At 41.5% G+C, this 15,272-nt stretch overlaps 1 protein-coding gene across 1 annotated transcript in view; it reads right to left on the reverse strand.

Annotated features, from left to right (window-relative positions):
* Positions 1-15,272, reverse strand: part of nrg3b (neuregulin 3b) — a 226,441-nt gene that overhangs the window by 34,174 nt on the left and 176,995 nt on the right. Inside the window, exon 3 of the mRNA XM_047608841.1 lies at positions 3,933-4,006. Coding sequence (XP_047464797.1) covers positions 3,933-4,006 — 74 coding nt within the window. The remainder of the gene's footprint in view (positions 1-3,932; positions 4,007-15,272) is intronic.

Consider the following 15,272-nt stretch of genomic DNA (forward strand, 5'->3'; position numbering starts at 1 on the left):
AAAAGTTTTAATTGTTCAATTTAAATGTAGAAAAAAAACACTATTAATCACAGTTTGAATCGATGGTGTTCGGCTCTGTTTTGGTTTTACCAGGCTGTTGTTTTTAGCCGTTGTTAGTGCGACATGGGCTTGTAGTTCCCATATAATATACGACTTAAATTACATTGTAACAGCACTTCAACATATGTATGTGGAAAATACTGTCTGTACGACCGATTTAATGAAACAAAAAGTAATCAGAAGCTTCTAATACACGGGGCGGCCATCTTGGAAACTCAATTCAGGTAGTGGTGATTCTAGTAGAAAATCAGGCTCTTGGGGGGCGTTCAAGTTGAAATTCCCACTCAGAACTCGAAAATTCTGACTTTGAGTACAAATGGAACGCATCAAGAGCATGGACATGGGCCACAATGTTGTTAATGGGGGGGCATTTGGGTTGAGGGGAGGGGTCTTCGTAGATCAGTTTGGGATCTAGTGAATTTGGAGGCCAGGTCAACACCTTGTGCTGTTCTTCATGTTTTTTGTTTTTTTATAGTTGTTCCTAAACCGTTGTGTGTTTGTGTTGGGCTGCATCCTGCTGGGTGTCATTGCTATGGGGTGGGGGTGTGTGGTCTGGTCTAGGTGGGTGCTACATGTCTAAGTAACATCCACATGAATGAATACCAGGTCCAAAAGTTTCCAAACAGAACACTGAATTGTCACAAGATGATTGATGTTATTTACTTCTCCTGTCAGTGGTCATAATGTTGTGGCTGATATATATAGATATATAGGTAATATATCATTAGTCTGTATCTTATTTTACAATTATACATATTGTAGAAGCAGTTTATACTATAGAAATACAGTTTATAATAGAAATAATAGCAGAGAACAATGCAACAGAACAAAGTGAGTGCAGGTTTAGTTTGTGGCCTCAGGGCTTCGAAATGCTTCACTCAAGATGAAAGCAAAAATATTCTAACTGTGATAAAAGATCGGGGAGTCGTGGGATGATCCCGGGCCACACGACTTCACCGCGTAGTCTTCTGGAAATGTGTGGAGCCTAATTTGTGATGGGAGGCGTCTTGGATACAGAACATCTTCTTCTTCTTCTTTTGGTCTCTAAGCAAGTTTTCCACTAAGAGTCTGTTCCTTCTCTTTAAACATCATCACACGTGTGCACATTCCTTAACAAATGTACAAATGTTCATTCTGTGTGCGCTTCCAGTTTTGTTTTTCTAGCTAGAGACAAGCATCTGTAAAACATTGTTATTTTTTTTTTAATTTCCACACTTTTTTCTAATATGATAATAATTCTGCATCAAAGTGGTTTTAATTTATTTCTTCGTTTGTGCCTGCTACTAGATAATGGATCTCTTAGAAGCAAATTAAAGAATTTATTTCAAGAAAGAATAAAAAAAAAAACTGTAATTGTCCAGTCATCTCAAACGCGGACGGAAGCGTTCTAAGAGCGAATACCTTTATTTTACGGGGTCACAAGATGAAAGGGAAGGGAATCAGTCTAATTTGGTTGAAACACACCAGTGTTATTGCTGTAGGAGCAGCAGCTGTGCAAAAATAGCTTCGTAGCTGAGAGGTTCCTGCTGCTGGAACACAGACTCTGATTTATAGGTTAATCTATAGCTGCTGGAAACCAATGGTGAACTTCGTTTTGCCTTTTGTCTTAGAAATCACCATTTCCTATAAATATAAATGCATCATAATCAACTTGCGTCTTTGCCTTGGCGGCAAAACACAACAAAGCCTCGGCTCTTTTCTTTCTCGAGGAGACAACATAATCTCGGAGAACACCGAGTCTCCTGAGGTGGACACGCAGGAAAATTGATGTCTGCCTATAGAAGATAAAATAAATCCCTCTGTGAGATCGGTGTGACTCGAGAGAGCATGAAACATGCTTCGTGACTCTGCCTTGTGACCCTGTTAATGAACTCTCAGCGGGCCCGGCGCTATCAAACAGAAGGCAATGGGAGTTAAGATTTCGCTCTGACTCTCGGTGCAGAGGAGCCGAGTCACTTCACGAAGCAGCGTGAATTTGCGAAGCCGCGGTCTCGCGGGAAAGGCTCGGGGGGCCGCCGATTCCTCTTCCTCGTACCCCCCCGACTTGCTTTTTATTTTTTAACTACACCACCCGGCGGCCGCGGGGACTCAAAGACTCGGGCGTAATAGTTTGTCATGAACAATGGGAAGCTGAAGACATTTTCCTTCCCTTTTAGCTCGGCCGCTGCAAAGCAAGATTAAAAACCATCGTAAAAGATACGAGAGGTTTTATGCTTCGGGTTTAAGTCCAGTATGAGTATAGTGGCATCTATGTGGACCAATAAAGAAACCTAGTCTCATGATACACATTTCCCCATGGACGAAATATAAATATAATACGGGGGTGCAAAGCATCCAGTATTTGAATTTGTATGAATGAATTTTTGAGTTATTCTTCTAATTTAGTATATGTAAGTGTAAAAATAAGTATTCTTTAACGATCCATTATAATAATTATGGATGTATCTGCAGTACTGGTTGGTGTTTTGCAGTAAATGCAGCTAATAGAGGTGATGCAGGCTGACTTGAAGGGGCAGAACATGACTGTGATGATGATTGGTGCTTGATGGAGAGGTTAGCGGTTCAATCCCTGGTATGTGCCACATGCTCAATTGTCCTTGAGCAAGACACTGAACCTCTGTGAATGTAAAGAGCTTTGAGTACCAATGGGTAGAAAAGCACTATATGAAAGCAACACCTTTTCCCATTAACGAAGGCTAACGAAGGCTAATTAAGATGAATGCTGACATGCTAGAACAAGGCAGACGCACAGATATTCACTGTGGTCACATGAAGAAAAGCAGCTTTTTCATATGATGTTTTTCTTCTTCTCTAATACAAATAATTTGAAATTTTTTTGTGCAAAATAAGTATTTGTGCTTTTCCGAGTACCGTATTCATGTTCGGCTCCACCCCTACCACATGTATATATATTGTTTAATTGTTTTAATAATTGCTTGTATTAATACTGAAATTAAAACCTCTGCATCTGAACCATCAATTCATCTCTAATTAAGCAGAATTTGCTTGAAAGCATCTTATTAATTGTCTAATAAAACACAGATATTGTGACACAGCCTCTCAGGCCAGTGTCCCGTTTTTAACCGCACATGTTGGAGCTTTGTTTGTGCACATTTTTCCTTAGAAATGAACACAGACTGTGTGCAAAAATATAATATGTGCATTGCAGGGTCAGTCAGTGACGAAAAACAAACAAACACAAGCTTATGGTTCACAATTACCAGCATCTATACGGTGTGTGACCGGTGCTGCACAATGACAAATAAGCACCTGTTAATGGGGACGGCGGTTCGATACGATCCGCGGCGCATCCTCCTCCGGTAACATGTGAGCAATTACGCTGACGAAGCAGCCGGGCGCGCGGTTAAGAAGCGTGCATCTCTCTCGGCTCAGCTTTTGTACGATTTCAACAAATTACCGTTAAACACGAGCCAGTCTAAACTACCTGCCCGTCTAGATTTTTCTTTCTACAGGTTCTTGAGTGGCAGAAAAAACATTTAACTGGGTCCGAGGCTTTTATCTGTGTAACATTTGTGTGGCCAAAGTGTGTGCACTTAAAGACCCCGCAGAGGTTCCTCGCCACTGAAATATGTAAATCTTGGACTCTAAACTCTGCTTTAGATGGTGAAACTCTACAATATTATCTCTTTTGTGTTCATGTAAAAGGTCACTATCATATTAAATATTGCACAGTTATCTCAAGCCTCACTTTTCTATTTTTGTTGTTGACTAATAGACTGTATTAGTTTGGCCCAAAGGCACGTAGCATGATATGAGTTTGTTTTCATGTCGCAGATCAATACACCAGGGCTGTAGAATAAAATACATACACATATATTTATATATATATATATATATATCAGAGAGCATACTTGGGTCTGACAAGATAGCATCTGTCTTGGGTACAAACTGGTCACAGCGGAGTCCATGGTAGCCCTCCTTACACCTGTGAGACACAGAAAAAAAAAGAGACAAGAGAAGAAGATTTGAGATTAGAAGTAAGACAAACCAAGCAGCAAAAGTCCTGCACCAACTATCGGCTTAAGCGACTCCAGATAAGGAGAGTTTGAGAAGTGGAAAAAAAAAACCTAGACAGAGGAGTGGACGGATGGTCGGGGAAAGCGGGAGTGCTCACCGAGGACTGAGGTGGTGGACGGAGATACCCGGGAACTGTTCGGAGGGGTGGGTTGAGAAGAAAGAGGGGACGGAGGAGATAGTTGGGCCGGGCCAAGCGGCGCCTGCTGCCGCGCTGATAGCGCGTGATTGACGGGAATGCCGGGTCCCGGCGGGTGAAGCCGGGGGGGTGGGGGGGTGGGGGGTACTGGGACGGAGAGGAGTTGGCGTGGTGCGAGATCTACGGCGTCGGGGAGGAGGCTGCCATAGCCGGAGCGCTCGTATAAACAAAAGTCCTGGCGCGGCCCAAACATTTGCCTTCATCGTCAAATAAATATGTCCGCTCTGCTGATGCCTGCAGATCCCTCGGCAACTGTCATAGATACATCCACGGAAATTATGATGTTTTACGTCTGACTGTGCGTGATGCAATAGTTTAGCAACACTTTCACTTGCTTTCTGTGTGTCCATTATGCACTATAAGGCATGTATCAACCCAAGTAATAAATTAATGAAAGGAAAACGCTGAACTTTTAGATTAAAAAATTAAAAAAAAAAAGTGTTGAAAACCATGAAATTGAACGAACACAGTAACCGTTTGGAGCTACTTTCCTCTCAATGCTCCAGGAGGCATTTCGCTCCTATCTTCAACGTGAGCACATCCAGAGGGCGGATCCATCTCTTTGCTCTTTCAGAGCTTAGGCGCCACAATCGGAGGTTTACGTCCGATGTGTCTGTTTCAACGTGAACGTCTGCATCAAAAAGCGTCCGCGCTTTCTCTCCTCCTCTCCGTCAATCTGCGATGCATCGCCGGGAAACCTACGCGGGCTTAACTCCCTCGCATTATCCATCAATATCCGTCCACCGCGTTTCCAGCCCGTGTCACAGATACCAGCTTCAGTGTAATCTATTGGATGAGTGACAGGCTGAAGGAGGCCCATTCACTCTTACTTAGCTTGACCTGATGGCTTTGAAAGAAAAAAAAAAAAAACAACACATACAATTGAGTGGTGTAAAAGGAAGCGAGCAGCAGCGGGGGGATTGGGGGTTGTCAGCTGAAGCCGGGATCAGAGCGAAAACCGTGATGAGATTATCATAACTCTTTGTTTTTATATCTCAAGCTGCGGTTTGAGCTGTTTGTTCAGAGGGTCTGAGCTCAACGTGTGCCGTTTCCCATCCCGCTTGTTTCCTCCATGATGACGGCGACCTGCACAACTGTTCTAAGTATAAAAATAAAAAAAATAAAAAAATGGTTCTCTCATTTCACACTGGCTCAAGGCTGATGGCTGTCGTGATGCAGCCGCACGGCGATTTTCATGGGGTTTCCATTTTGATTTCACCTGTTTTGATTTTTTTCTGTCATGGTGCCTAGATGGGCAGTGGGTGACTTTGTAGAGATTAATCTAATATTCAGATATTCAGCATCTCTAGAGGAAGGTTTTTTACTTGTAAACTGTAAACGTAGTATCATATAATATGGCAAAGCAAAACATACTGGACAGGGCTGTACCTACAAAATAGTAGACTAACTAGACACTGTCACGTTGTACTGAGCAATAGTTCATTTTTCTTTTTAGCATTATCTTAGTATTAATGAGAAATAAACAGTTCCTCACAGTAGGGCTGCATGATTCTGGAAAAAATGCAAATCACAATTTATTTTTTTTGCCCTTGCTAATTAAATATATATATATATATATATATATATATATATATATATATATTTATATATATATATATATATAAAATGTCTAATCAACCAAAGAGTTTGCAACCCCCCCTGCAGTAGTCTACCTCCACTAGATCTCAAACTGATCAAGTATCTGTGGGATGATCCACAGAGGCCCCTCCCCCTCAAAGACCTACTACTTCCTGTTTCCAGACCCGATAGGACACCCTCAGAAGGCCCATGTCCATTCTCTGATGAATCCCGACTGTTTTGGAGGCAAAAGGGAGACCTGCACGACATCAGGAAGGTGGTCATAATGTTATGCCTGATCGGTGTGTGACACTTTTCCCACATATTTCATTATCCATATTCATTTTATTTCTTACGGTGGTGCATATGATGGGTGTATGTTAACTGTGCCTCATGACCAATTACCCTCTCAGTGAAATGTTCTGAGCGGTTCCTTCACCATGGAAACCGTCACCGGTGCCTTCAAATGTTCTGCCAAACAGAATCAAGTCGCCCAAAAACGAAAGAACACGGCTTCATTCTGGCTGGACTACGTTTAAAGTCACTGACAACGAGTGTAACACAGTGTCTGAACGCGGTATAAAGTATTGTTTCCCCTTTGGTGGCGCGTTGCCTGATTGGCTCCCACGGCGCCCTAAATAGCTTTAATTTGCTTGTTTCTTTTTCTCTCTTTTTTTTTTAAATTAAGTAAATTAAATTTGTGTTTTGTGTTCAACTCCCCCCACTGGGATAGACCCGTGGTGCCCGGTTGATATCTGTAAGGAATTCCACATGAATCTATTGATTAGGAATTTGCACAGACATTTCGGGGGCGTCTTGCTGTTTAGCAATTAAAAAGTCGACCCTGTTCTTGTCTTTCTTCTTCAAAGGGTTTAGCTACTGCCTGTTTCCACATTTGGCAAACAATTACTTAGAATCATGCTTCTGTTAATCTATGTTTGCTTCAATTTTTGAAAAGAGTTTCCTCTACAATAATACTAAGGACGAGTATCTAAGTGTTAAATGCTCCACCGTCTAGTTGCTAACTCTGTCTCTTTGTAGCAGAAACATAATTCTGGGTGTTCTGCACTTTGAAAACTGCATCGTTGAACTGCTAAAGGCTTCTCCACCATCATTTTTTCCCCCTTCTTGCCATTATTCAAAGTTACACTGACGCATATGAGGACATATTAAATCATACATGTGCTGAAAGGTAAGTTTGAAAAGCTTTTGAAACCTCCCTGCCCTTCATAGCGACTAACAGCACTCCTGTCAAGCCGCAGGGTGTGATCGCTGAAACAGCCATTTTGTGTTATGTCGCAGTAAAAAAAGAAAAAAAAAAAAAAGAAGAAGAAGAAGAAAAAATCCCTGTAACTGCACCTTGGAATAGCGGGACTCATTATTGTTGAAATGACGCGTGAAAAATACCCTTGAATTAAACCCTCTAAATCTTAAACCTCAAACTCTTTGTGTCGTTTCATTTCCGAAGTAACGAGCAAAGCACAACAAAACCTCTATAGTTCTCTGCTCAGGCAAACGAAGGCGGGGAGAAAGAGCCCAATTCTCTCCTGTCATTGTCTCTCTCACAGCCAGACTTCCACATCTTAATCAGCCTGAAAAATGACTAACGTGAACCCCGGTGTTCTCCAGACTGTTGCAGATCTTCCTTCTATGCACACACACACACACACATATATATATGTATAGATTTATACACTGGGGATGGAACAAATGGAAATCCGCTGCTTTATGCATCATGTTGACTAGTCACTGATCATGTGACAGCAACAATACGACCGCGACTTGGAGGAAGACAGGTGAGGAGTCCAGTATGTTGATGCAGAATATTTCACTAAAGATGAAGCCCATACTAACGTCTTCAGTCTTTAAATACAACCAAACTGCAACGCATCTGAAAACACATTTAACAGAGGAACAGTCCAAACCCTCTGGACATCAGTCAGTAACAGAGAGAAGGAGACTGCACATCAACTATTTTATAAAGTCATTAGACCTTTAGCTGTATTTTTTCAGACTGTGTGGAGTGTTATTAACCTCCGGAGACCGATCGAGTTACTTGCTAATTAGTGAAGTTACAGCTCGTTAGTATTGATAGAATTTGTGTCATATTCTATCAATCGTATATTTCCGATATGTGGAATAAATAAAAAAAAAAAGAATATGTCTTAAAAGGAATATGTAGAAGACCATGCTATATGAAGCGTGAAGCACCAGTCCAAATGACTAATGCAAAGGTATCAGATTAAATACTAGACTGGCTTTAGCTTAGCTAGCTAGCCTTTGAAACCTTACAAAACTAGCATCCTTAAGTTGGTCCCTAGCATCCCTATAAGAACTAGCATTCTAAGGGCTAGTCACTATCATCCCTATAACAACTTGCATCCTTATGCTGACCGCTAACATTGCTCCTAGCATTCTTACAACAACTAGCATTATTATGCTAACAACTAGCTTCCGTAGGTGAAATTGTAGCATTCTTACAACAACAACTAGCATTCTTAGGGCTAGTCCCTAGCCTCCCTATCACAGCTAGCATTCGTAGGCTAGTCGCTAGACTAAATTCTAGCATTCTTACAACAACTAGCATTGTAAGGGCTAGTCACTATCATCCCTATAACAACTTGCATCCTTATGCTAACTGCTAACATTTCTTCAAGCATTCTTACAACAACTAGCATTGTTATGCTGACAACTAGCTTCCGTAGGTGAAATTCTAGCATTCTTACAACAACTAGCATTCTTAGGGCTAGTCACTAGCATCCCTATAACAAATAGCAACCTTATGCTAACTGCTAACATTGCTTCGAGCATTCTTACAACAACTAGCATTATTATGCTAACAACTAGCGTTCGTAGACTCAATTCTAGTATTCTTATAACAACTAGTATTCTTAGAGCTAGACCCTAGCATCTCTATAACAGCTAGCATCCGTAGGCTAGTCGCTATACTAAATTCTAGCATTCTTAGGGCTACATGTATTCACATGTATGTCGGTGCAAAAGAGCTGAGTGGTGGTGGTTCCAAACTATGTACAGTTGACCGGACATATTTACAATTTTTACAAGGGAGCACTTAAGCATTTAAACAGTGGCGTTGTACAGTCTGATGGATGTGGACCTCCTGAACCTCTCAGTGCAAAGAGAGGGTACAGACTTAATTAAACCTTGCGTTCAATGTTAAAATTTTACATCTGCAATAAGAGGTCAGATGCACATGTTAAACTTCCCCAATACTCGGTCCAAAAGTGAACCCTTTGTTAGGTATGGAAATACATTGTCAAATACACTGTCCTTTTTTTAAAATAAATAAATAAAATCAGACTCAGCCAAAAAAGCCAATGAAGTGCCGCGAAATCCAGGGAGGCACCCAAGACGGCCAGTCAGATTTCAAGGGTAAGTCGTCCCTCCCCTCAGATCACTTGGCTTTGCCCTACATCACACCTTCCCTCCCTGGATGTGTGAGCCGAGGCGCCTTGTTAGTATTCTGCATCACAAACCCAACGGCAGAGTGCCTGTCTGGTCTATCTGTTTACGTCTGCTACTGCTCTCCCTTTTTTTTTTTTTTTTTTTTTTTTGTCTACGTCTCCATCGCACAACTCCCCTCCCCTCCGTCCTGACTGTGAAATAAGCTCAGCCGTCCCTCAATGAGATGCAAACAATGCTCTGCAAATGTGCGTGAACGTGGCGTCGGATGCCTGAATGGATGTAAACAATGTGAGATAATGACGTGCTTGGAGAATGTGTTTGGGTCTGTATCTCCGAAGGGGGAAATGGGAGAGCAAGAGATTGTATTTATGTACGTGCGTGTTGTTGTGTTTGAAGAATGGGAGGGGGGGTTAGTGGTGGACCCAGATGTGTGTGTGTGTGTGGATTGGGGCACATATGACAGCGTTCTCGAGTGTGTTCGTATCCCGCAGCCACCGTGTGCATGAACAGCAGCTATAGACTGCAGACGCATGTTTGCCCCACTGCTCCAGAGCTGTCTGCGACTACCCAGCTGCTTTTAACACATGTTCCAGTCACGGAGAAAACGCACCTCTGAGTCTGGAGGATGACGGAGGGGTGGGGGAGCTCTGCCTCATGACTAATCACCATGCCGCCTGCTAATTAGCGTGAAGTGGAAAAATGGAGGATCGCTTGAGTGCAAGGGGAGGTTCAAGGAGGAGATAAGGGAAAGGGAGCGCGGCCCCGTCACCCAAAACTTCTGTTCACCTCCCGGGACTCGTGCATGTTGTGGTGCGCTCTGTTTGTGCTCAGACGTCAGAATTTTAAACTGGAACGCACCCCGAAGTCTGATTTTCTACTCAGAAAGTCATAGAATCCTCACTACCCCTCCGAGTTAAGTAACCAAGATGGCCGCCCCGTGTGCAAACAGTATTTAGAAGCTCCTGTAATATATTAGTTTTTGTTGCATTAAATTGGTCGTACAGACAGAGTGTTTCCACATATATATGTTGAAATGCCGTTACAATGTAATTTAAGTTTTTCATGTGTTATATGGGAAGTCCATGTCGCGCTAATAGTGGCTAAAAAAAATAGCCTGGTAAAAACCAAAACAGCCAAACAACATTGAGGCAAACTGTGATGGAATAGTGTATTTTTTTTCTGCATTTAAATTAAACAATTACTAATTTTGTCAGTGTGTTTTTACTTTATTGGGTTCTGGTTAGTTACTAGCTGTTAGTCACATGGTGTGTGACATAATGGGAATGTCCTACTTCCTGTTGCTGTGCCCTGATGAAGGCAATATGGCCGAAATGCATAGGTCCATGTGCTTTTAACCTGTTTCGCCGTGCCTAAATAAAGGCTTTTTATACTTTTTCTACCACAGAGTGCTTTGATATCTCATTTACACTACTGAACAAGACCAGTTTAAGCTTTAGTTTGAGGTTCAGTCATAACGTTATTGGAAGGAGTCAATAAAAGGAACTATTTCCTTCTGTTTCTAGTTGCTAAGCTAAGCTAGACAGCTACTATTTCATATTTACAGTTGAGGTTGGTAGAAGATAGTTTCTCCTTTGAGGCCAGACACGCTCCAGCCCATTGTTTGCCCAAAAGTAAGATGCAAAAAAACAAAAAAACAAAAACAGCATTAAAAGGAGATGCATTTCTGTAAAAATGTGCAGCTACAAATGTGAATGATTTATTTTTTTTGAAAGGTAGCTTAAATTGTTTAGAGTGTGGGTAGTGGCATTTATAAGCGTTCTTTGCTTCTGCCTGAGTCTGTTCAGTCACTGTAATTTACATGTTTATACTGACTGTCTGTATTTATTGCTCTGTGGCTGAATAAAAGTACCATTACTACTACTATGACGCTGGACGCTCACAGTGCTCTGACATTTGTCACAAACCGTGCAGTTCGGCCTCATCACTGAGCTCTGTATTCCAGGACTGTCTGGAGCCTCGCTGACTGTGTGAAGGCTCTGTCACTGGTACCTGTTCATCTATAAAGCCATGCTCCCGCCTTATATCTGCTCCTTGATTGCTCAGAAACCCGGTGGTAGCTATAGCTTGAGATCGATGATGTCGGCCTATTGTCTGCACCAAGTATAAGGACTGAAATGGGTAAAAAGGCTCCTCTTACCTGGAGCAGCCTTCAAAAAGACCTGAATCCAGGGAGCTTCACTCCGCTGCCTGAATTTAAAGTTCCTATATGATAAATACATCGGTTGGTGCTTCTCGTTGTCTGTAGGTGTTTAATGTGTGTAACTTTTTATGCTGCTGCTGCTGTTTTGGCCAGGTCTCCCTTGAAAATTAGATCATTGATCTCAATGGGACTAACCTGGTAAAATAAAGGCAAAAATAATAAGACATCTACCTCTCTGCAACGAAAGCCCACAAGTAAAGTTCTATAAACTGATCGTTGACCATAGAAATTGACCATGGAAGAAGTAAATGCATGGTAATTAGAGCATAAAGAACCTGATATGCCTTATAACGATGATAAAGTTGCTTGTTAGGAATCCATTCAGAAACATACAATAAGGAACTAATGAGAGGTGATTCAAATAAAACTTATTTAGCTCTATACGTAAAGTGACCTTTTACGTTCTCCAGATGCATTTAACAAAAGAATAAACTTGACGATTATTGCTATTTAACCAAGACTCACACATACATACACTGCTTTGTGTGTATTCTTGTATTGACCATGCAACTTTTTTTCCACCTGGGTTGAAAAAAAATGTATTCATAAAGCCTGAAAAGCATCTGTGTCCTTTCAAGTTATTATTATATAGTTGACACTTATCTGCAGAACTCATGAGCAGCAGAGCACTTTTTTTTTATCAGATTATGTGATATAGAAACATCCAAGACGGATTAAGATGACAACAAGGAATTCAAGTATCTCTTAGTGTAATGTATACTACGTGTCTGCGTGTCTCTCCAGACAGAGTGGGTTTTCTGAGAGGCTGAAGCTTCCTTTACTGTATTTATACGTATAAAAATGCATGAATATGTTTGAAGCTACACTGATCCATGTTAGTATAGCTGATAACCTCACATGGAAGCAGAGCCATACGTTTCTAGCTTGCTACAAGATACAGTTTTATTCCTAACGCTGTTATCTAAGCAGTTTTTTTTTTATTTTTTTGCAAACAACGATCATTACAAAGTGAGTCGAGCTGTCGCGTTCGCATCAGGATGGATGGTTTAGTATTGTCGCACCTGATATGTCTGGCAGCGAGGAAGAGCTTGGAATATTTACAAATGCTGAATTTAGACCCATCAATCACTGACTGCCTCTGTATGTTTTTATCTCTTTTAACTGCACCATATCTCCCCCCGGGATGTGGTGCAGTGTGATAATAATACTTTGCTGGCTGTGTGTTTTTTTTTTTTATCCGATATTTGTTTACATTTTGACAGACTGGCACCATTAACAGCACGTCACATTAGTCATTTGGTGTTCGCACTGACAGAAGCACGGACTAAAAACATGTCAGAATTAACATCGCGGTGAGTTCACTGAACGCAACAGCTGTGATTAAAGCGACTTAAAGCGAATCCAAAATTCACTTTCATCATTCACTCATTCATTTTTAATGTGTGTTAAACTGGTCTGCATCAAAATGGAGAGGGAGGGACTGGCAGGTCACAGGTTCGCATCCCAATGCATCCATGACTCAGTACAGAACAAGGACCCAGAAACTAATGGAGAGATTAAGCAGGGACCCTATTAAACTTGGTTTAGTGCTGTTTATAAATATGCATTATTATTATTATCATTGTGCATTCAATACTAAGCTATGCAAATAATACAGGTTGTAATTTCAAACCTTTAAACATAGCTACATGTAGTAGGGACAGTGAATCACCAAAACATTTTGCAAGTTGCACTGTTAGCTTCTCTTCTGCTAACATTGCATCTGGATTTCACTTGGGGACTGAACAGACTCTCGTCCAATTGTGGGAAACCTGACAGAGTCAGTGTGTAATATGAAGCCTCGTGATTGGCTCAGCAGCAATAGGGGCGGGGCCTACTGTAAACAGGAGGAATGCCTCATAACCTGAGGTGTTTCGCAAGGTTTGTTGTGTTGCCACAACTCAATATTTTAGTCAATTCCACTGTGTTCTTATTAATGATATACATACCTCAAACGACTGACGATTTCAGAGCATAAAGATCTGGTATCGGAAGTATCGTATTTCAGTATCGATCCACACATCAGTGCTGTTGACGCAGCTTGTGCATCGTTGAATGAGTGAAGTGCCGACTGGAAGATAACCTTGATTTGCCCCTGCACTGTAACATGTCGGATTCATGTTAATATGCATTTAAATTAAAATTTTGGGTGGAAAGTTAAAAGAATAATGTTTAATCAACCAGAGATTTTGTGACCCCCTGTTGAAGACCACTGGCTTAGTAGTCAACGGGCCAATTTAGAATCACAAATAAACCCAAAGAGAGTGTCTTTGGATGGTAGGAGGAAGCTGACACACTTTTCGCAAACATGAAAACTCCACACAGAAAGGCCCCAGAACCTCGTCGCTTATCACAGTATAACAAGAAAAAAAATATGTGAAAAGTAGTTGGTAAGCGAAGCTCCCTGATGAAATCACTTAATGGAGAAACTTGTTCGGTCACGGCCTGTGTTCTTGTATGTTTAAAATCTCCACTGAGCCCGAAAACTTTATCTAAAATTTCCCTCCCCCCCCCTGTGCGCTGGAATCAATAACAAGTCTGGATAAGAAAATGCCGCCTCCTCTGTTTATTGCTTTAAAGTGATCTGAGCTGAGATTAGGGACACAAAAGACATTAGAAAATGTCTTCCGTTCCAAAAATAAACCCTCCCAAAAAAACAATTTATTTCCTTTGTTTACTGTCGTTCAGTCCAGTATGGAAAACATTTTCCCCGGCGAACGTCTAAATTATAAATCACTAGAAGCGAGAACAGCAAAAAAAAAAAACAAAAAAAACCCAAAATGCTCCTCTCGAGGTTTAGGGGTTAATAGTACATAATGCAAGATGTCTCATATCATACAGGTTTAGAAGTGCAAATCCCATGAATATTTAATGATGCAGACTACTGGTAAAATTCATCCTCATTCTTCAAGAGCGTAGCTTAAAGTATTATTCTCTTCAAAACAGAATTTCCCTGTCTGCCTGTATTTTTATTTATTTATTTTTAGCACACGCACACACACACACACACACACACACACACACACACACAGAAAGAGAAAGCAAAAAGAAAATCTCTGAAGATGAAGAGGAATACATCCCCTTCAGCAGTGGCGTCTCCCCCCCTCTCGCTGTGTCCGTCTCCCCTCGCCCTTCCCTCCTCCCTGTTATCTCTGGTCCTTTGAAACAACACCTGTTACAGGCTCGCAGCCCTGGGAGCTCCGGCGTGATGCGCCGTGCACTCCGGTGTGATACGCTGCCAGCTCCCCCGGTTTCAGCCTCCCCTCATGTGTGAGTAAAAAAAAAAGCGCGGGACGTCTTCATCCTCCCGGAGCTTAATGACTTCTTGGAGCATTGTGGATGGGTCACACCAGACCAGAACACTGTGTGCTGTGTTTGTCTTTGTGCCACGCGCCTACTTACATATTTTATCCGGCTGGTTAGCTCAGATGACATTTGATAGGGAGATTATGTGTGTGTGTGTGTGTGTGTTTATTCTCGATGAATGAGATGCTGCCTTGTTTACTGTCTTAGCTGATGAAAAGGCCTAAATGCAACAGAGATTACACCGGGGTACGGCTCAAGAAAATAAAACACACTGTAAACTCTATTTACCAGGTAGTCGAGATGCTTTCTGCAAAGGAGGAAAGGAAATGAGGACCCTGTAACCTTACTTCATGTGATTCCTCATGTATTTACTACAACAGTGGTCTTCAACGTTTTTTTCAGGCCAGAGATTAAGTTTAGACCCTCTACCTATTATATGTGTCTACC

The sequence above is a fragment of the Mugil cephalus genome, chromosome 16 (assembly GCF_022458985.1).
Source record: "Mugil cephalus isolate CIBA_MC_2020 chromosome 16, CIBA_Mcephalus_1.1, whole genome shotgun sequence".
Classification (NCBI taxonomy): domain Eukaryota; kingdom Metazoa; phylum Chordata; class Actinopteri; order Mugiliformes; family Mugilidae; genus Mugil; species Mugil cephalus.